General features: G+C 39.7%; 1 protein-coding gene across 5 annotated transcripts in view; it reads right to left on the bottom strand.

Moving 5' to 3' along the window:
- PHACTR2 (phosphatase and actin regulator 2) overlaps positions 1-22894 on the bottom strand; it is a 135023-nt gene that overhangs the window by 30545 nt on the left and 81584 nt on the right. For all 5 annotated transcript variants that reach the window (XM_027689402.1, XM_027689373.1, XM_027689392.1 and 2 more), the window contains exons 2-4: positions 16234-16401; positions 11027-11107; positions 8130-8288 (exon numbers count right to left, since the gene is read on the bottom strand). In XM_027689402.1, coding sequence (XP_027545203.1) covers positions 8130-8288; positions 11027-11107; positions 16234-16401 — 408 coding nt within the window. The remainder of the gene's footprint in view (positions 1-8129; positions 8289-11026; positions 11108-16233; positions 16402-22894) is intronic.

Consider the following 22894-nt stretch of genomic DNA (forward strand, 5'->3'; position numbering starts at 1 on the left):
TGTTGGACAACAAAGACATTTCTTCATCTCAGAAACAAAGCCTTTCCAACCTCTAGCTTAAGGCTTGTTAACACAAACCCAATGCATTGCCTGCATTATTAGCAGCAACTTGCACATCTCTTCATGAACTGAAGGAATTAACATTAACTGTCCAGTGTCTTCCTCCTTTATTTCCAGCCTATTATAGACTAATATGTTTTTGCTAAAGTTTTGAAAGAACCATTTCACAGCAACCTTTTACAGCTTTCAAACAAATTCTTTCAAGCACAGATTCTTATACTGTCTCTCAGTTTTCCAGGGAAAGACTCTGGATGGAGAAAGAAACATGCTTATTTGTTACATTTTGGTCTCTTTTATAGCAAAAATGTTTCCTTGTGAAATTCTACCTACCTTCATTCGAAGTTGAAAAGCTGATCTAATTCTGAAAAAGCAGGACATTTTAAAATTTGAATTCCGTTAATAACGAACATGGCAAGAGAAGATACATCTTTGTATTTTGAAGATCTTGAAGGACATGATGATCCAAAATAATTTTAAGTGTAAACAATTCTTTGATAGACCTTTTACTTATGGATCCAGAATTTTACTTACTAATATAAAAAAAAATTAAAACTTGTGTACTTATACCCCATTACCATGTTTTGTGTCTAGACACAGTAGTAGAGAAAATATGAAAAACAGAATTATAATCCAGTAAAAAGTAATACTCTATGCACCATATTCTAAAGTAATACAGTCAATCTACACTAAACGTATAACTGATTAAATAATGTATATCAGAATTTATCTTCTGATTCAGGGAAAAAAGTACAAAAATGTAACAAAATATAAGACTAAAGCCCAGACTTTTGTGAATATTCACTGACTGTCCTCCCTCAAATTCCCCTCTACTGTGATGCCAAAGCTGACAATGTTTAGGCTGCCAGTACTGTGCTTGTTTTCCTGGTCTGGTGTCCTCTGATTTTTCAGTGCCTAACCATAGTGTCCTTTCTTTTACTGCAAGTCCATTGGAAATTTTTGTGGTTTCCTGCATCTATGTAAGACACTATAATAAATTTCTGGTATATGCAGAAACAAATAGTAATAGTAATACAAAGAACTAATAACAACAACAGTGGCTTGATCTTGAACAGTGACAGGGATGGTCTGATGTCTCTAAATGGCTCCAGATACAATTATGTTGTAATTGTACCTCCCTAACATGATTCTGCTTGAATATGGACCCTTGGTCTTCATGCCTGCTCTTTCTTTTGCCAAAACAAGGAGGCATCTGAATCAGTTCAGATCCCTCTATTTGTTCAATCCAATCCCCTAGGTATCTCAGTACCAGCTGCAACGTATTTTTATTGCTGTTTCATTTCTCAATGTAGACATCTGTTCATTAAGAACTGACCTTTTAAGAAAAGGTCTCCAGAGCACATCAGAGAGGATTTCTGCACTGCTGTCTTGATCAAGACATCTGCTGTAAAAGCAACCCACCTATAATTCACTCTTTTATCAGGAAAGCAAAGCAAATGTTAATATCTCATTAAACATTTGGATCAATAATATGTTTATGTTTAGAATAAATTTTCCAAAGGTCAGATTTTCAAGAGACTCACTTGGAGACCAGATTTTCTTGATCCCAGAAATTGTGATTTGGGCCAGACTCTTAAGAAAACTCTATTCTCACGTGAACACTTAAATGATGGTCAGAGTTACAAAGTTCTCAGTATATAACTGATCTTGTGGGGATTCACCAAGTCTCAATGACTTTCAGAGAGGTGCCATATGCACTGGAAAATCAGATTTTTGCAAACTAGAAGTGGGACCTTTTGCAAACTCTGGACCAAGTGGACCAATGAAGATGCTGGGCATAGTTTCAGAAGCTAGGTTGTAAAATACAAGACTTTTTTCTTTACTTCTGTGAACTTCTAAGGAACAGAAGGCCAAAGCTTTTCTACCTGAGGATTTTGTCATACAGTACTGGTATTTTTGTTTCTCCAGCTAGAGCAGTGTCATGAAGCTACCTCACAGCAGACCTGTAGTGCTTGAAGCACAAGCACATGATCTACATCAACTGCAAAGCACCCTTCTCCTGGAAGAGGAACAGAACTCAGTGGAGCAAAACCATGTAGAATGAAAGTTGGAAATAATGTATGATTTGTTGTCTTTCGCAGGATGACTCCCTGCACAATGAAACTCAGTAAGAGTTTTGCAAATCATGATTTTCTTTTCCAGACTATGCAGAGAGCTGTGTTTTGATTCACCAAAACCCAGGAAGCTGTCATTCAGAAACATGGGACATAGAGCAAGACAAGCTATCTTTTGTCACTTTTTTGGACTCATTGATTGTGCTGATGCAGGTGGTCAGCTCAGACAAATCTTTTCATAAACTTAGATTCAACCAGCTCAATTTTTTGTTCCTGTTACTGCTACTAAAATTCTGTTCAAGAAAAGACCCATTCTAATTGTTAGAAAGCTTCCTTTAATTTCCAGTCTAAGTGTATTTCAAGCCACAGCTTATTCTTTTCTACTTGTGCCAGCATTGTCCTTTAGCCATGTTCTCTCCTGGCTATATACCAGCTTGCTACATTCATCAAATGCACTCGGGCTCTCTCAGGCTCCGTTTTGCTAGACTGAACAAGAACAGCTGTCTCATGATGCTGTTTGCAGTTCTCTCTGCAGTTTTGAATTCATCTTTCTTGAAGATGGATGAGCAGATCTGCACGTCTACAAACTTTTAGATCTTACTGTCTTCAACAGCACTACGCACAAGAGGTCTTGTAACAGAGACAGTGTAGAAAACAGGAGAGGGGAGAAAGGGACAGGTATAATATCTGACCTAAAGCCACCATGTTTAGGTGTTTTGCATTGGTTTCTAAATAAAAAAGGGAAAAAACCCAACTGACTGTCATTTTACAGTGTTAACTACCCAACCTACGTGTTAGAAGTAAGCTGTTAAAAAAAGAGAGAACACCTAAAACATATTCACTGTCAGCTGCATACTTTCACCATTTCTTGATCTATGGGAGACTTGGAAGGTGAGAGGTATGTATATTTCTATATTCCCTTATACTTTCTGTAAAGATATGCCCAAATAATTGAATAGTTGGTTCATTAAAATAATGTATATAGTCTTAATTCTGGAGTCACATTAGGATATCTTTCTTATAAAAGAAAAAAAAAGTTGCTTTACAAGTCAGGAGCTTCCTCTGGCACTCAACTTTTGTGGGTGAAAGCCCATGCCTCTCACATCAGCCTACTGGCATGAGCCAGCCCAGCTGACTTAATAGACAGGCTCTGCCCAAATACAGCTTTATATAGAGTAGCTTTCCTTTTAAGAAGACTTGGATTCAACCTCATTTACATAGTTCAGGTGATGAATCAAAGATATACTATTCTTAGAAGAACTGGTTTTAGCCAGCAAATAACTCTGCTGGAGTGAGAGATTCTTAGGGAGTCAGGCAAAAAACCCCACAACCTTTTATGTATGCTGCTCATATCAATGATCTACAGAGCTCAGGAGTGTAGGAAACCAGCTAGGCACACAAGAGGGAGGAAAGTGCCTCATCTCTCACAGTGACTGGTTTGCAGGATTAATCTTCTGAGACAAAGCAGGCTCTTGTCTGAGACCCTGGGACACAAGGGTTACTATCTTAAATTAAACAAGTTTTGTTCTCCTTTGAGGAAAAAAAGAAAAGAGCTCTGAGAAAAGGAATCTAAAAAATTTGAATTTCAAGACCATTCCTTGGTAGACAAACTAAAATGTTAGTCAGCAATGATGCATGCTCATAAGACCATAGTTTGTACCTCCATCCTTCTTTTTTGGTTAGCCATAAGAAAAAGAAAAGTTTAAGATTTAAGGAGAGTAAACAAAAACATAGAGAAAGGAACCTCTGAGCCCAACATACTAAGACCTGGAACATTTGCCAGCTCTCATATGAGAGTTCTCCTGTGGGGAAAAAAAATTATGCGCAGGTAGCCCATTAATTCATTTGGAAACAGGACTACAAACTGTTTCCTTCCCTTAAAGACATGAGAAAATCTGAGAGGATCAATTTGCTATAAATGGTCCAGAACATTCCAGAAGCTTATGCTCCATGTCACCCACAACACCCGCACCACAGCTCTGGCTTCCTGAAATGCAATTATTTAGCTAAGCAGCACCTAATACATCTGACTGATGGTATGCAAAACAAAACTTACTACTTTTTTCCAACCATCTTGCTAATGGTTACTGAACTTTTCACTTCTTCAAGCCCAAGCTAACAATGCGATGTGGAAGCATCTACCAGAATTGTTAAAAGAGTTAGCTTGCTGTGATAAAAATGAGTAAGACACAAGTTTAAAAACTGAACTCAGCTACAAATCCAGAGTTCTCTAGTACATCTGTGTTCCAGAGACATCTTGGGAGGGCAGAAAGGAGAAAAGCAGCTCTGACATAGTACCAGGAGGCTTTACAAGGTGCAGCATGCATGCTGCATCAGCGTGCTATGCCCCTATACCTAGGGAGGCAAACAGTGAATATTTTGGCACCTATACTACTGATGTGGCTTTTGGTCTTCTCCAACACTGCTGCAGGGGACAGGAGGCAAAGAGACTCCTTGGATCCCCTTTGTGATGCTTATACCACACCTGGAACCTGGAGCTCTGGGGACTGCTGGGGCTGCTGCAGACTGGTGCCATGGGTCAGGAGCCCTGACAGAGTGGTACAGTTCAGTCTGCTGCCCAGACAACCAGGGTGTTCTTTGATATGCTACCTGTCTACTTGCTGCTCTGCATCCCTTGCAAGACTCACAGATAATAGCTACAGTTTAGCTCTTTATTTTATGCAAAAGATGCTAGCAATTTTTCTTAGCCAAAACAAAGGACTTCAGAAGTCAGCCTAGTACAAACATAATGTGAATAAATGATCTCAGAAAAAAAATTCTCTGATTTCTCATCGACAAAGCTTTACCAATCAATTACCTGTTTTATGTAAAACTGTCACTAGTTTCTTATCATTCTGCCATAAAGGAAAAAATTTCTTTTAAACACCTTCCTTGGATGACTGTCATCGTTACTATAAATAGTAACAGTTACACTATTAAATTGCCAAAGGGAATTTTTCACCAAATACAAAAGGCACCTGTGAGCTGACAGGCAGCAGATGGGTACACAGTTTATGGAACTGCCTAGCAGCAGAGGGAACAGCTTTCAGGGGTTGTCTTCTTTACTTGCTTCTTTTTAACTCATTTTTATATTGCGTGGCTGAGCCTATTGTTTGCCCTGTTGATACTGTATTCCCATAGCTCATGCTGAAATAACTTTGTTCCTTTAACTTCTTTTAATTCTTAACATATTCCCCATTGTACAGCATGTTGCTGCCAATTCTCACCATATTATCACAATTTGGGACCCCTGGTGGCCTAGTGGTTAGGATGCAGCACTCTCACCACTGTGACCCAGGTTCAATTCCCCGGTCCCCCGGGCAGATGGAGCTCGTTAGCCTTGTAAGGCCATCCATCTATGAGAAGGTCACTCTAAACAAACCTACGTCCTGAGGACCTCACTGCCATTGTCCAAGCTTGCTTGGCCCCGGCAGATGAACCTTAGGATTAAAGGGTGGGCTCAGTTCAGCGCAGGCTGTGTCTCACCTAAAAAATCCATTGCGCAGGCTGGAAAGGTAAAAGACCTTTCCCAAAATCTTCGTTCACGAAGACTGGCCATACTACTATCACAATTTGCCTATATTGCTTGTTCTTTTTAAGATTCTGGCTCCAGCAGTCATCATATATTGCAGACGGCCATCTTCAAGACCCACTTGAACAAGAGAGCAAGTAAAGAGCACCATCATTTCATAAGAGCATTATAAAATAACTTCCTAAGTTTCAGGGGCTGAGATGAATTTTTGGAACCCTTTGATTCACTCAGAGTTGGAACAGCAGCACAGTGTACTACTAAACAGCAGGAATTAATCCTGTTTTCAGGTCTTACAAACATGTACATATCTTCCTTCAAGATTTATACATTAGAGTTGATGACTTTAAGAAGCCTAACATTAGGCTTACTAAAGATGAACTCCTTGCAGCCATTACTCCTGATTGTCAGCTAGTATTCACTCCTATCTCAGTTCTCATGATGGAGGGTTGTGATCTGAAGCACCAGCATGTTTTATGGTCTTGGCAGAAGACAGTGAGTTAGGTATGTGTGCCTCAGCTCTGATTTTGATGCTCTGTGAGCATAAGCAAACCTGTACCTGCCAGTGGGTGTGTCCATATCTACTGCATCTGCCATAAAAAAATCACCCAGGACTAATCTGCAGGTGAGACATATCTGTGAGATGGAGTGGGCCTTACTCTTACACTGAGTTTAACAGGCTGGCTCACCTTCTTGCTTAATGTGCTATAAAAGTAAAGAATAACTGAAGTGTATTCACAATGACTACCCGCTGAGTTGTACTGGGTCTCCACAGTGTAACTCGTTTTCTGATGTGTGGAATTGCTCCTTAAACACGAAAGTATACTTGAAGTGTTTTGCATCTTCTGCATGCTCAGATTGACAATCTGTGAAGCCTAGAACACCAGGTTTGCTCATTTTTTGTTTTCCTTCTCCCTCCTCCATATATTCTTCATTTTCTGAGAGAGACTGGAGTGATTGCTACACATTCTTCTGTATTGAGTCTAATCCTGTACAGCAATCATTTTTAATTTCTCTCTGTAAGGTCAACACAACGTATAAGGAGTGCAGAGTCTAATTTGAAATAGATATTGAACCTTTCCTGCTTCATTGGAGTTCTGCATTCTGCAAAGTCAGCTAGAGGGGATTTCAACATAGTTAAAAATGTGTATTTCTCAAATAAACTGTACCTTAGAAAAACTTCCAAAACCCAACATTTCCAAAATGCTGTATTTAATGGTGCATAATATAATAAGTGGTCTGATCTAACCTCAAAGTTAAATTGAACCATTTTAAAGGAGTTTTCCATGGCTTTTATAACTCTTTTCCCCGACCTAATACACATCTGGTTCTAGTTGGCACCAAAAGACAGATGTATTTAAATGTCATGACAAAGGCTAATCTTGTATTTCTGTCTTTTTGGGAGACAGGAAGTACGAGAAATCTCATAAGAAAGGCTGCTCTCCTTGGACATCTAGCCACTTTTTACATAGTCAAGTGATTTACGTAGCTCAGAGAAGAATTCAAATTTTTGTGTTAGCCGAACCGACCCTTTCAACCTCCAGAGGCTCATTCATCACTAGGTAGAGTTTAACAGACATTGGAAAGGCTGCTCAGTCTAACAGCCAGCCAAGAAAGTCTTGATCTTTTGCATCCTTGCTCTTTCCTCGAGGAAAATCCAATAAATGGAATAGTATTTAAAAACACTTTTTGACAGGGAAAATAAGTGGTGCATTATTCAAGATGTTAGAGAAAGAAAATAAAAGTGGTCCAAAAACTGTGATTCCACACTTATCTTTACATTTCCTTTATGAGTCAAACTCTTGTTACCAAAGTAGATCTGACTAAAGGTAACAAAATTAACATGGACCCTGGGACTGTTAAATATTTAGCAGTATTTACTCAATTCATCCATAAAAACCCCTGTAGTTATAAAATACATTTTCCATAAATAGCCTAGGTTCAGTCTGAGGTAGTGATGTAGCCCCTTGAATGTTTCTGCTGGACTGCAGGTGTTTAAGATTCAATGAAAACCAACAGGAATGAGTTGTGGAAGTTACTTTCAAAATTATACATGGTTTTCAAATGCGTTAAACACCTTTGAACGTTCAACCCATGAGCCACTTCTACAATGATATTGCAAGGTGATGCATATGCACTTAGTGTGTTCTTTCATAAGAGGAAAATTTGAAATCAAAGCTTGCCCATGGCTACAAGGAAAGGCTCACACTGAATTTAGAAATCAAACATCCCTGCACGCATTTTCATGCTCAGACCATGCTTCTCTTTATGACCTTGCTATAGGCACAGTAAAAGACATGCCTACCAGTGACAAAATACTGGTGTTTCGTAAGTCTTATTCTCTCAGCGGATTCTGCTGGCATCCTTGAGGCAGAACAGAACTCACAGTATGTATTGGTGCTAATGGAAGAACACATTAATATTTAAAGTAGGCAAAAAAACAATCTGTGAATAATGCATTAATTTACCTTTTTGATCTTCTTTTTTTCCTTCTGATGCTGTTGCTTTCTCTGATAAAGTACTATTATTTCCACTAGCTTCTACCACATTTTCTTCCTGTATGGTTTCTTCACCAATGGCTATAGTGTGTCCATTTGAAGTTTCAAAATTTACTGTTACATCACCATCTGAAATGAAAATTAAAAAGCTATTGCCTAACTGCTTACTTAGCACCCACTGACAACACATGGCATCCGTCTGCTTTCAAGATCCTGTGGAAGCAAAGCAGAAAGACTTACTGAAATGTGAAAGGCTGCAGATCTGCTCTAAAAAGTAACTGTAAAGAAACTCTATAAGCTTCCATGTTCTTTGGGTGGACACCTCTGCAGTAACGGGCTTGGAAGTTCATGTCGGTTTTCAGGCACAGCTTCGTGGCTGTACACATAAGCATCCTGTTCTCTCCCTCCCAACATGTCCCAAAAATGGACAATTAGGGGGCTGATTTGCAGGACTACCATGGTGCATCCCAGTAGATAAATCAGCCAGGAATTCAGACAGAAGTTCTCAGAACGTATATGCCCAGTTAATTAACAAAATAGTTCACAAAGACATTATCCACTCTTAAGAATCCAGGTGAAGTCTTTCTGTATCACATATCATACCATTATTAAATTCTGCAAGTTAAGTTCTTTCCCTGATGATACTTTACTCATTTACCCAGACTACTTCAGTTTGAGGGGTTTTTTTTAATCCTGGAAAAAAGTTCTTTCTCTTCCCTATTTGTCTTTATATTCCTGAAAAGTGCTACATACATGCCCTTGCTGGCTTATAGCTTTCTCTGTTCCATGCATTTTCAAGTTGCTGCTGATTTTCTTCTCTAGTAATTTCTTTCTACAGGATTCTCTTGCTGTCAATCCAAAAATTATGCAAATCTACAGGACATCTCTTCTGATTTCTCCATTGATTCTTCACTAACTGTGGTGATTCCACTCCTCTTCCTTGCTGGGTCTTATCAGACCTGGATGTTTGGCACTTCCCTGGTTTGAACAAAATTATGCAGCCCCTTTCCTACCACCTTGGGTGCTCCATGGGTTTAAATGATTGTTTCACTGTAATCCACACACTAACAGCAACCTGATGCATAAAAAGTAAGTTCTTCCTTCCTAACCTTGTCTCTTTCATTATATCTGACAGTTGCACTTACCTTACTGCAACACTCAGTTTCTTCAGCTTCTCTCTTCCAAATATTCTTAAATTCACTCTCTCCTCTCTGTCTCCACATGTGACACTGCCACCTCTTATTCATGTTTTGGTTCTGCAAACACCTCCTGCCTCCAACTGGCACTTGCCACTTTCCAATTCTTTTTCATCCCATGTGACACACTGTCACTTCTTCACATTTCTTACCTCTCACATTTCAAGACTCCATGTAATTTCCTCATTTAGTTTTCATCTCCATAGTCATTACTTCTACCTTCACTCTCCTCAACCACCTTCTTTCCTATCCCTCCATTTTTAGCACCTTAAAACCAATCCCATATTCTTTCAAAATGGTCCTTAAAAATTACAATTTTCATCAGACATTAAGCACAATGTAATGAAGGTAACACAGATAAGACCGATATAGGAGAAAGAGGATAAAATTGTTCATCTTTACATCCTTTTCTTACCTTCCTCAGTCCCTGTAAGGAAATCCAGAGTCCCATCCCATTTTAAGGATGGAAGAGAGAGCCAAGGACACCTGTGACCAAAGTACTCATACTTTTGGCACAAATGATAGGATTTATGTTCAGACTGTAACCAATCTGAGAAGTTAACACATTTCACTAAGTGAAATGCAATTTACAACCTTGCAGTTTATTCCCAATAAATGCAATTTACAACCTTCAATGGACGAAGTCACACAGCTCCCCGGTAAAGCATGTAGCAAAAACCACAACAAATTCCCAGATGGACAAATTGAGGTATGGAGAGTTTACATCTTGTTTTAAGACAAAGACAGCAGAGACAAGTGCAGAAGCCAGCTATGCTGAATGTCATAGTCTGGTAATTAGCCAAACACTGTACAGGCAAGTGATGCCACATGTCAACAAACAAGCCCTTTACTTCTAAGTATCTATGTGTAAATACAAACCATACACATTGATACTTTCCTGATTCTTCAGATCAGACAGAATAACAGAATTTCTAGGAGAAAAATATTTTGGGAAAACATGGAGCTCTTAGACTCCTTGATAAAATGACAAATGGTTTAATTTTAAGCTACAGAAGATTATTTTACTCACTTGACTTTTATTTAATCTAGATTTATAGAAGATGAAGAATATTAGACAGAATACCACTAGAAACACAATCGGATGTAGCACAGAGGTATTAACCTTGGCTTACTCATGTTTTTCAAAATACAGATTCTGTCTGATACTAGTTACTAAACTTAGAGCATTTTGATAAAAGTGATGTTTTCCCCATGGTTTTATGCTTGCGCCATTTGTGAATGTGGTCTGTGTGACAGTGGTAGGATCCATATGATCCCAGCACTGGTACTTTTTGATACCTGAAATGGATTAAAATGGATTATACTGATTTGTTTGGGGTCCCAAAGCCTCTAATTTTTCAGTCAAAATTTCTCATTTTATATTTCAGTGGCTTTAGACAGCAGACTGTCAAAAAAAAGGTTTATCATAAAAAATTCTGGCAAACTAGGAACTACAAAAGTCACATTATTCACAGGGAGCATTAAAATACTTCAGGATATGACAGAGGTCAGCTGGTGTAGTTCTTTGTCAGCTGGCCCAAATCACCTCTCACACTCCTCAGTTTGTCTCCTCATACCTATTTATACTACATGGAAACAATGTAATAGTGGCTTTATCATATGTGTTTAGTGCTTAGTAACTAAATTCTAGTTAATGTGTTATCATATCACCTTGCTCAGGCATTTCCTTCAGCACTCCCCTTCTTATCAGCTCCTCTCTGCTTTGTCTTGTCGAAATCTTCCTTTCCAACACTAAAGAAAAAGCACAGTTAAGAATAGATTTATTCTCATACTGTTGATGCTTGTGAAAAAAAAATTAGAAAAATATTTTTATTTTATAGAAACCATGAGAAATCTGTTTCCTCTGATTCTGCAGGAGAAGTGGCCTGGGTTTTCATGGACAATCTCTGAAAATATCATCCCACAATTTCAGGCACAGAAAGTGGGGACTCGTATGATCCAATACCTTCAACTGAGCAAGGCTCCTTGAGGCTTCTTTCACAGTCAATGGAAAAAGGTACTTTCAGAGTGAAATTGAACTCATCCTAGAATAGGCATTTAACATGTAAAAGCACCTCTTTCCCACTGACTGGGCAGACCAGCTCAGCTGGAGATACCTCCATCTGCTTTGTAGAAGTTTTGAGTTGGGAGAGACAAATCCTGCTCAGAGCAAGCAGCTCTGAGTAGCCTTTGTGACATGCAAACTGTTTTAAAGGAAAAAAAAAACACAAAAACAATCTTTAACAGAAGTCAGAAAGTTGTGTTCTAAAAGGAAATAACATCCTCATCAACGCTGGTTGGCTTTCATGGAAAAAAATGCAGCACCCTGTTTTTAGGTTAAAAAAGAAAAAACAGCATACAACACACACACACACACACACACACACAAAAGACTGTGACATGAAGCATTTTAATTATTATGTTTATTTCCCATGGGAAAAAATGCTAAATAGCTTTACAGGGGAAAGAATTTATAGATGTCAAAATAGAATAGCTCCACACTGCAGCCCAGCCCCAAACCAACACTGTGATCTGGAAGATCATTGTAAAGATCCATGGGACCATGGCGCATGGCCCACAAAATGTGAGCATCACTTGTAAAATCTCATCTTCACTGTTAGGAAAAGCTAGTCTCCCATCCTGATTCTGTTTACATTTGGACATCAAAATCCAAGTGACATTTGCAGCTCAAGCTAAGGGTGTGTGGTGAAGCTTCAGCCGTGCTGGACTTCATCCTATTAATGCTATGGGATAGGGTTATTTATCTCCTCAACTAATTCAAACACTCTCTAAGGTCAGTCTAACTGCTGCATGCAGATTAAATACTGCAAGAAGTATTATCAATCTCATTTGTGCCAGCCCAGTTGGAGTGAATCAGCCATCCAGTGAAGTGATGGCTCCTGAGAAAGCAACGAGAGAGGCAGTTCAGGTCCTCTGAGAAAGCTACCCTCTATGCATGGCAAAACATCTTTCCCAGTAGCAGGTAACTCTGGCTGCTGACACAACCAGGCTGGCTGACCTCAGACACCTGAAGGCATCACTGCTCACAGCTTCCCACTCCCCTTCTCTGTCAGGGAAGGGGATGGTTGAACAGAATCACAGAACGGTTTGGGTTGGAAAGGACCTAGTTCCAATCCTCCTACCGTGGGGAAGGCCACCTTCCACTAGACCAGGCTGCTCAGAGCCCCATCCAACCTCGCCTTAAACAGCTGCAGGGATGGGGCATTCACAACTTCTTTAGGCAATCTGTTTCAGCACCTCATCACACTCACAGTAAAGATTTTATTCCTAATATCTAATGTAAACCTGCCCTCTTTCAGTTTAAAGCCGTTACCCTTGTCCTACCATTATATGCACTTGTAAAAAGTTACTCAGATTCTGCACTTCCCAAATTTATAGCACTGGGTTTATTTCTCACACTACGAAGTTCAGGGATGCAGCAACTGCTCAACATTTCCATGTCAAAATAGCACCAATTTCTGGCAGAGGAGCTGGAGGTAGTAAACATTTTGACCAGCCTAGTTCAAGCTACTCATGCCTGTGAGATCAAGAGCTCACAAATGCAAACAGTACTGGCTCAAGAACATGTAAGTTAGCATTAAGTCTGTGTCTATATACTCAGGTACTTTGTGAGATTTGTTTGACTTAAAGGTCAAACCTCTGCCGCATTCAAACTGCATTTGACAATATAAAGGAGCCCATGAGTGTGGCTATAGACTCTCAGTATAAGCCAGCCTACTTGGGGAGAGTGTGGTAGCAGCAGGAACTCTGATCAGGTTAGACTGCCTTGGGTCCCAAACCTAAATTACTCACAAGTTCTTCCAGTTTTTCCCCACTATTTTGTAAGGTTTATGCTTTGCAACTGTGTGTGTCACACATTGGCACAGGAGCATGCCCTAGTCTTGCAAAGAGTTTTTTTCACATCGGGGAACACTCAGTCCCACAGACTCTTTTAAAAGAGATTGGAAGTCATGAAGACAGAGGACTACAGGGGCTGGCATGGATGGAGTGTCTTAGTCTTTCTAGAAAGCAGATGTATTCCCAAGCAGAATGAAATCTCCTTTGACAGAGCCCTCAAGGAGGAACACTTTATGCATATATTTTACACTTGTTTTCTTGCTGGCAATATAAAAATTCTTTTATTATTCTTTCAGCATTACAAGTATAATTTAATTACTACTATTTTTTCTCTCTGCTTCCTTTTTAGAACTGTTTTCTTGGTGACAATGAAACGAAGTGATCTCTCATATACCTATTTGTGGGACAGTCGAATGACTTGAAAACAATAATTCTTCTTCCATGAAGCTTAAGAACATCGAATCAGACACCTCCCCCATCAATGTGTCTCTCTAGTTTTCAGGGTTGGTTTTTTTGGTTCTACAACACTGAATTAACAACTGTCTTGAATTAATTATCAAGGAAAATGTCAATCGGCATTAAAAGACATGAACTTCTTATACTTTTACTGAAAGACCTCAAAGCATTTTATAAATTACGTAGGTTTCATAACATCCCTGAGACATAACTATCTCCATTTCACAGATTAGAAAATTTATGAACAGATAAGAAGCTTAAGCCCCAGTCCTCCATCATCTAAAATGCTAGCCATGAGTGGTATTTTTATTTAAACTGATTAAGCTCAATTAATTCAGCTTGAAAAGGTAATTTATTTTAAATATTATTTGGCCCATGGAAAAAAAAAAACATTAGAAATTATGCTAGTATTCACTATGAGTATCATAATTTTAATTCCTATGAAGAAAAGGGCAGAATTTTAATTTCAATCAAAGTCGCCAAAAGTATATGCTCCTCTATAAGAGGAATGAGTAGCCTGTCAACTTAGGAACTTATACTGGGTGCTATTTAGCCAACGTGGACTCATCATTTTAATTTATTGATGATTACAGACTTTAGATTAGGCAATATATTTCACATTTACACAGTTAAGTGTATTGTACCATCTGCACACCCAGCAACCACCATTCGAACATTTCCTTCCCTCCCTTCCCATCCTCTCAAAAGAGACTGCTTAGTGATGCTCAGCAGCTACAAACCTCGGGCAGTCTTAAAACCCGTTCTCTGACTCAAAGAATGCTGTGACATTCTGGATATTTTCCAGTATTTAGTTTTGTTCGTCTAAGAGGAGCTTGAGATAATTCCACTTATTAATTTTTCTCTGACCTAGTAATAGCTAAAATTGCCTTCTGCTCCCTGTCTGCATATACTCTTGCAGTGAAGCTTTGAAGTGGCATCTACTTTGTGCCAAGACACAAACTGCTGCTTTCCTTTCCTTCACAGCAAAACATTGCAGAGAAGAGAAACCCTTGAGATGATACCATTTTCTGTTTAGTTTTACTTAATTTTGAAAGCCCTCTAAATAATAATAAATAATAATGGCCAGTCTTCGCGAACGAAGATCTGGGGAAAGGTCTTTTACCTTTCCAGCCTGCGCAATGGATTTTTTAGGTGAGACACAGCCTGCGCTGAACTGAGCCCACCCTTTAATCCTAAGGTTCATCTGCCGGGGCCAAGCAAGCTTGGACAATGGCAGTGAGGTCCTCAGGACGTAGGTTTGTTTAGAGTGACCTTCTCATAGATGGATGGCCTCACAGGGCTAACGGGTTCCATCTACCCGGGAGACCGAGGAATCGAACCCGGGTCGCAGCAGTGAGAGTCCTGCATGCTAACCACTAGGCCACCAGGGGTCTCGGAAAGCCCTCTAGGCAAAAAGCATACAACCAGAGCCCAGAGAAGAGACTTTCTGAGATGGAGCATGGAAAATATGTTGATAAAGGAAAAAATTCCAACCATCATTTCCACATCAGCACAGATACTAACATCTAACATCTAAACCTCTGTTATTTTTTTTATTTTTGTGGTATTTGCTGTTTATGAACATCTTTCAGTTGCTCATAAGACAAAAAGCACTCCAAGGTACATGGCCTGGCAAGACTGTAGCAAGAACCTATTTTAAAAAGCCTGTTGAAAACCCAGAGAAAGCTATAAGAGTTCTTTCCAACAGCCCACATTCTGTCTTAGAAGAAAACTCATTCTTCAGCTGCATACAGACTTATCAAGTTGTAGCCCTGTTAAGAGAACAGGCAATAAATGAGGATCATCATGCTCTCTCCCATAGTCTCAGGTCAGGAAATGGGCTTCCTGCATATAAGATGCACACACACATACACACAGCCCCTGTTTGGTAATGTAAATACATCTCTGATGGAGTAGTCTGAGGAAGAGAATATCCTGTAGAATTTTTATTTTGTATGGATGTCTTCCCATTTCTTTCTCAAGTCAAATAAGCAAGTTTCTTCTCCTGTGTCAGTAAGCATGCAACAAGGGGCAACTTGCCATGTAAACGTGTCATCTCAGCCTCCATTGGTCCTGGGTCTATTTCCTCAAGAAACACAGGGAAAACTAATTTTTTCCTCCCTGAAATTACCATCTGAGGCAGGATGGATGCAATCCGAACTACTTTTCATTTTAAATTCCAGCCTCACATGAAGCACATACACAACCATAAGTGACCCCACACACAGTTTAAAAGCAAATTGCTATCTTGAGGGACCACACCATCATAAACAAGACCAGCAAATTAAGTACTAGCAAATAACTAAGGAGGCACTTTTGAAAAAGCTGATCTTAACTTCTTTGTGCTTAATTTCCTCCTTCTGTAAAAAAAATAGGAACACATATTTTGCCTTGGTATTATAAGAATTAATGTGTCATTCTTGTAAGACTGCCAAGGATCAAACTGTTCTTCTACATGTAAAATACCATGCCTAAATAATCCCTGCCACCTAACAAGCTCAAAGAGCTCTGCAAAACCATCATAGCATTTCCTACTATTTGCCACCAAAGGGCCATAGACATACCTGCTGACGTTTCTCTGAATTTGTCACTTGTCTTCTTCTTCCGCCATTTCCAAGGTTTAAAGATTTTGCCAATGTTGGAGAGTTTGCCCTTCCTCTTGAAGGGGGGAGTCTGGGATCCTGGGGCTGGTCCTTCTGAGTTAGCAATTGAAGCCTTGTCCAAACCATCAACTGTATAAAGAAGAAAAGTAAGGGTAGCTGAAGGATGGAAAACAAAATGGTACCCAAGAGCTAAACACCTCCACTGTCACATTGCAACAAGCTGTGTGTGTATCTGTGTGGCTTTTTTCCTGTTCCAGAAGTGAGCCAAGGGGCATCTGATCTCAGCCTGTGGTCACCAGCCAGTCCCCACCCCAGCTTGCCCTGGGCTTCACTGCTTCTCAGCATCTCAACTGCAGCTGTCCAGAACTTGCTTCTTGTGATGCACATCTGGCACATTTGCACAGTCCTGTGTTTTTCCATCACTACTGGAGAATTTCTTTCAACATATATTTGGGTGACTTTCTCCCTATCCTTGGTAAAGTTGAATAACTAGTTGTCATCATATAGAAAACAAAACCCTTGTAATGTGAAAACATAAACTATTTTTTGGGTGAAACAATTCCTTTCTTAAACAAGCTCTAAAGTTAGCTGTTCTGGCAGTGGAATGGAAACAGGTCTGTTCTATATCCCTGGTAATCAGTCATTCACAATGCAGCCTGCCATGAGTCAGGCTTCTTATTACCAAAACGTATTTAACAATAAGCTTTTGAACTGTAGACAGAATTTAAAGAAGGATTACTTTTCTGCAAAAACATACTGAGTGATATGAAAGCCAATATTTATCATCAATGGCTGTAACATCAAGTTTTGTGAACCAAATTAAGACTCATCGCACAATATGCCATAGCATACAGTTAAAATAAATTTCCTGGAAATTTCTGAGACATCTACTATCATTTATTTCTATTTAAGAACTAAGGTTTCTTAGAGTGTTCCACTTGTAGTCCTGCAAACACTTCAAATGTCCTGAATTTTACTCATGCGAGCACTGAAGTAACTGCAATTACTTACAGACATTAAATTAATAATGGGCTTAACTGTTTGTGGCATACAGGCGCTGTAATTGCTTTCATTCATCTAAACATTCTAATTATAGTCAATTCAGAACAGAGTTGATGCTACTCTGAACAGTAGTAATGATAATCATAGATCATTAAATCAGAAATTCTATTGAAAGAAAGAAATATCACTGTTCCCACTTTACAGATGGAAAATATGAGGCACAGAATTGTTAAGTGCTTAATTCTGTGTTTGCCAAATGGCTTCCTGAATCCTGGTCCTGTGTTCTAGCTGCTAAAAAGATGTATATTCAGCCACATAACATCATGGTGCAATCATATTCTGTTTCTCAGACAAATGGCATTTAATGAGTCCTATATTTGTCCTAGGCTTTAGATTGATCCAGGATGGTAAAAAAAAAAAAAAAAAAAATCTTTTCTGTGAGAAAGTTGATGTAATGCAAACGGAGTCCAAGGAACTTTATTTCTAGTGCTTTGAAACAAAGTATGGGAAGAAAGATCCATTTTATAACCTCACTGAAGTCTATGAAGTTAAAATCAGAGATAAATTTGTATGAGAACAATAGCATTTAAATCAATGAATCTGAACAAGCTATGCCATACAATTTAACAAATTCTGTACTGCCTGAGAGATGGAAAACTTCCCCAGGATAAATTACTGTTACTCAGATACAACGGGGTTTAAAGCTTTTCTTCATTTGCTTTGGGTATTTTCTGGTCCATAACATGGAGATAAGATAGAAGAAAGGCATGCAAATGGATTTTGAGTGTAAACTAACAAGATTTTGCTAAGGACTCAGCTATGTTTACCCCTTGCAGGAGTACAAAATCCCAGCTTCCTCACTTGTGTGCCCTAGACAACAAGTCAATCTTTAGGGTGGTTTAAGCTAAAACTCCCTTAAAATGAACCAGTTGCCCCACTACATACCCTGAGAAGCCAGGAGAGAGGTGAGGGATGAGGAGAACACCAAGGGTAGTGAGCAGCTCTGTAGAAAGAGAGAAGCATAAGACACCAGAAGGAGTCCTGCACAGATGCCTTGCCTGAAATTAGGGATTGCACTTTTGTCTGGGCTTACAGACACTGCCTATGGAGTGCAGTCCCCTGTGGAATACAGAAGCCTCTGTTGGAAACTGTGGATCTAAGGGAGAAGTACATTTACTTGAAAGGTACTTACAAAGACAAGAGAGCAAAATTTATCCTGGCAATTCCAGTTGACATAAGAAGGAACAAGGGCCACAGCTTGCAACCAGGAAGAGTCAGGTGAAAGGTAAGAAAAACACTTCCAGGAGCTGGGTGGAACAGAACTGGAACAGGTCCTGGGAGGCTTTGGAGGCTCAACCAGGCAAGCCTCCAAAGCTCTTTCTGGGGCTGACCTCACCTACTCTTTGGAACAGTCCTGCTCTGAGTGAGGGTCTGGACCAAGTGACCTCCTGAGGTCCCTTCCAGTCAAGATTCCTGTGGGTGCTAAGGGATGCGGACAGACACGGTTTCTCTGTGAAATCTGCACTAGTAAACCCAAACAATCAGAAGTGAAGTGGTAAAGAAAAGAGACTAGGATCGGCTGGCTGTAAAGTTCTGTCCTGGGACAGCAGCCAAGCATTATCTCACTGGCAGAAGCAGTCTATCAGCTCAGTAGAGTGAGAGGCTACCTACCCCTTGAGGTAGCAGGACAAAACCCATGTTCTTGCCTCCGATGGCTTAAAAAGGCTGGGCTACTGGTATGAAGAGCCTGGATCCTGGTGATAGAGAGTACAGTCTTACAAACACTATAACACTGATATTTTCAAATCCTTCTGAGTCATGGAGTGTAGGGTACTGCAGGCAACCACTGAGGCTAGGTGAGAAATCTAGCCTCATCTAGATTTCTCCCTCCTGTGTCTACCAGCAGAAATGGAGTAGGATTAGGGCTCCAACAGCTCCCCACAGAGGCATATGGATTTGCATCAGTCCCTGCTCTGCCCTCTGCTGAAAACATAACTCCAAAATAATGACCCTAGCTACAGAAATCTGTCTGCTTCAAATAAGCTAAGACACGAAATTCATGGGAAATAATTCTTCTCAGAAAGAATGAAACTTTTGAAAACAGACTTCAACATTAACTACTTCTGACAATAAAAGATGAGGAGTTGATTTATAAAGCAAGTTCAACAAATGCTCACAATTGGGAATTTACTAATCTACTGGCACCTTGTAGCAGTTCCTTCATTTGAAAAAAGGACCCAAATATGTATCTGGCAAGGAGGAATAAGCATAGCAAATTATCACAGAATGATTTTAGAAATAATGTAAGATAAAGTAACATTTCCAGGAAAAAGAACTTATTTATATTCAAAAGCACATATACTACATGTATTACAAATATATTCATAAGGTAGCACATTTTACCAATTAATAAACTACTTAGAAAAAAACGCACAATTTCAACAATAATGTTTCAGAGCATTTATGGAAAAATCTTTACAAAAGCTATTGCTCCTCTTCTTTGAAACATTCAGCAGGAAATTGATGTTTAAGATTTACACTATTTGCTTTATAGGTCATGTACTACTTAAGAATAAAGCAGTGTATTCCTCACCTCAGATTTTTCACCTCAGAGAGTTTATCTACATTCTATTAATCATTATAGATGTTACACATATTCATTGAGATGAAAAGAAACATCTTAACTTCCTGTGATTTAGAGGAGCCTGGTCACTTGTGTTATTCTTTTATTTTTACAGTGTCTTGAAGTCGTTCCTTCTTCCCACCATCTCCAAAAAGCCAATGAGTCCTTCATTGCCTTCATTAATGTAATGTATGGCCAGTCTTCGCGAACGAGGATTTTGGGAAAGGTCTTTTACCTTTCAAGCCTGCGCAATGGATTTTTTAGGTGAGACACAGCCTGCGCTGAACTGAGCCCACCCTTTAATCCTAAGGTTCATCTGCCGGGGCCAAGCAAGTTTGGACAATGGCAGTGAGGTCCTCAGGACGTAGGTTTGTTTAGAGTGATCTTCTCATAGATGGATGGCCTCATAGGGCTAACGAGCTCCATCTGCCCGGGGGACCGGGAATTGAACCTGGGTCGCAGCGGTGAGAGTCCTGCATGCTAACCACTAGGCCACCAGGGGTCCTGCCTTCATTAAACTTCATTATTAAGTTAGACATTAGGACTTTTGACTATACTACCTACATCATTTATCCAGTCCTTTGCCCTAAGTGAAGATTTTACAGCTGAAGGATATAACGCGTACATAAGGATAAGAAGTCCATGAATCATGTATGTTGATGTCACACAAAGAGGAGATCTTGTTGTAAAAGACCAACAGCAATGGTAACGGAGACACCGAAAAGCCAAATCATGCCGCGTGAGCCACGAGTTAGATGATTAGTTTAATTATATTATTCTTGTCATAAAGATTTTCGAGATCCTGGAGTAAAAACCACTTAAGACTACATAGAAGAAAAGAAATAAGGCGGAATTTAGGTGCATATGTCAAAAGTTTTGCTATTAGGAGTCTGAGAAATTCTCATCAGATGCTCCCTGACTCTGAAGGTACAGATGCCATTAAAACTATCTGAAGTCTCTGCTTTTCTGTATGCAAACAGCATCCCATACTGAAATTTCACAGCAGAGTGGTTCTGGTGATGAAGGCAGCCTGGGAAGTTTCTTCCTCTGCACTTTCCTTCCTGATCCTAAAAAAATATGCCGTCCCTTCAGTTGTAAAAATACAGCTGTTCATTGGGCTTCATTGCAAGTAGATCTCTGACTGATCCAGACCAAAAAGGTCTCCCCCTTTCCCTTTATAAAAAGTTATTTTAAATCTGAGCTGTTTCAGTGATCGAGTCTTCAGCACAGTCCTACAAACACTTGCAGTGTCACAGTTGGGCAAGGAGCTGCTGCACAGGGCAGGAGCTGGGGACTGAACTGGGCAGACAGCCTAAAGAAGCTCTGCAGTTGCAGCCAGGGTAGCAGGACATTCCAGCCATGGACCCAACAGTGCTGCACAGCCTGGCATGTGCCTGAACCTGGATGAGTCCACAAAATAAAGCATGCTTTTGCCTAGAGCATTCACAGGGCAGGTGGAAGAGTTGGGGTTTTCCCCCTTCCTGAATAAATAGTGTTGAAATGTATTACCCTTCACTTGAATCTGACACTAAAAAAGAAGTATCGTACTGCTATTAAACCTTCTGAACAGTTACTCAGAAGTATTTGTTCAGAAGCACTCCTTTCTTCTGTCTTTCCACTCACCAGCACCCTTCTACAGAACTGATCTAATCCTGATGGAGCACTGGGATATACGTTTAAGGGATTCTTTCTCACATCAGGGTTGCTAAGTACAAGATGGTACCAGCAAAGCTACAAGTTCTCTTTCCCCTGTGTACTGCACCTTTCATGCTGCATTTCCTTCTCCCACCCACATCTCCCAAGGCTCACCCACCTGCACTGCAATTCTGCTGTGGATCCTTGTCATACAGCAAGGTGTAGAATGGCCAGATGAAGGAAAGGCTGCCTCCAGCCTCTCCTCCTCCCCATTGCTGGACAATACAACCGAGAGGGAAAAAGGCACAGAGTCAAGTGCTCCACTGATATCAAGGCACTAAGGTAGCATTGGCACCTAATACTTTCACTAGCACTGGTTCTCTTGCAGTATTACCATGGTATCACCACACCACCCTTAAAGTGTGTGAGAAAAACCTTTTTGTCCTGTCAGAATACAGGTGACTCAGGGTATTGCCACATCTAACCATAAATGAATTGAGAAATGCAACAGAAGATGCCATGGCCCCAGTTAAAAGCTACCTTATGTGTGAATTTGGATCTGATTTCTGTGCTTATTAACTACCAGTTAGCGAGTACAGTTATTTTTTTCTCTTCCTTTCAATGCACCTTGCTGCCTTGCAGGGATGTGCTGCAAAAGTCATCTTGGTTTATTGAGACCTCTAAACCTCTTCTTACAGTGCTATGAAATTCTATACTGTCTTGCCAAAGGGCAAAGAGTTGGAAGTCATGGTTTTTATGCCAGCAAAATCAACATGCTTATGCAGTTGCGTATTATCCCGTTAGCAACAAGAACAATAAGTCATCAACTTGCTACAGAGCATGATAAGCTGCTTATTCTTGGAACGTATTGGCAAAATTCAAGATACTGCATGGTAAGATGTCTGATGTGGTCATTAAAAACCAGAAGTCATTCTGACACTAAAAATGTCATTTTCAGTACGGATCTCAAATTCTGTAATGTTCTATCTATTTTTCCTGACCAGAAACAGATAGAAAGATGGGTCTTTTTTCTTTTTCCCGTTTTTGTTTTGTGGTTTTGGTGTTTTTTTTTGGTTTTGTGTTTTGGTTTGTGTTTTTTTAAATCTACTTGGAAGGGAAAAAGTGCAGCTAATCCCCAGTGGATAAACTGGCAAATGGAAGAGCTATAATCTACCTCTGAGCAGCACAAAGACTTGGCATCTGCATGCTTGTGCCTTGCCATACATCTGGAATTTAACTTTGGAGAAGCCGTCATGAGCTAATTGACTTGACTGTGTTTTAATTAAATGAAAGGAAAAAGCTGAAGTTCAAATGTAGGCAGCTGAAATGCAGTTTCCATATGGAACTGACAATATCGCAAAA

This window comes from Neopelma chrysocephalum, unplaced genomic scaffold (genome assembly GCF_003984885.1).
Source record: "Neopelma chrysocephalum unplaced genomic scaffold, ASM398488v2 Primary Assembly neopelma1_23, whole genome shotgun sequence".
In the NCBI taxonomy this organism is placed as follows: Eukaryota; Metazoa; Chordata; class Aves; order Passeriformes; family Pipridae; genus Neopelma; species Neopelma chrysocephalum.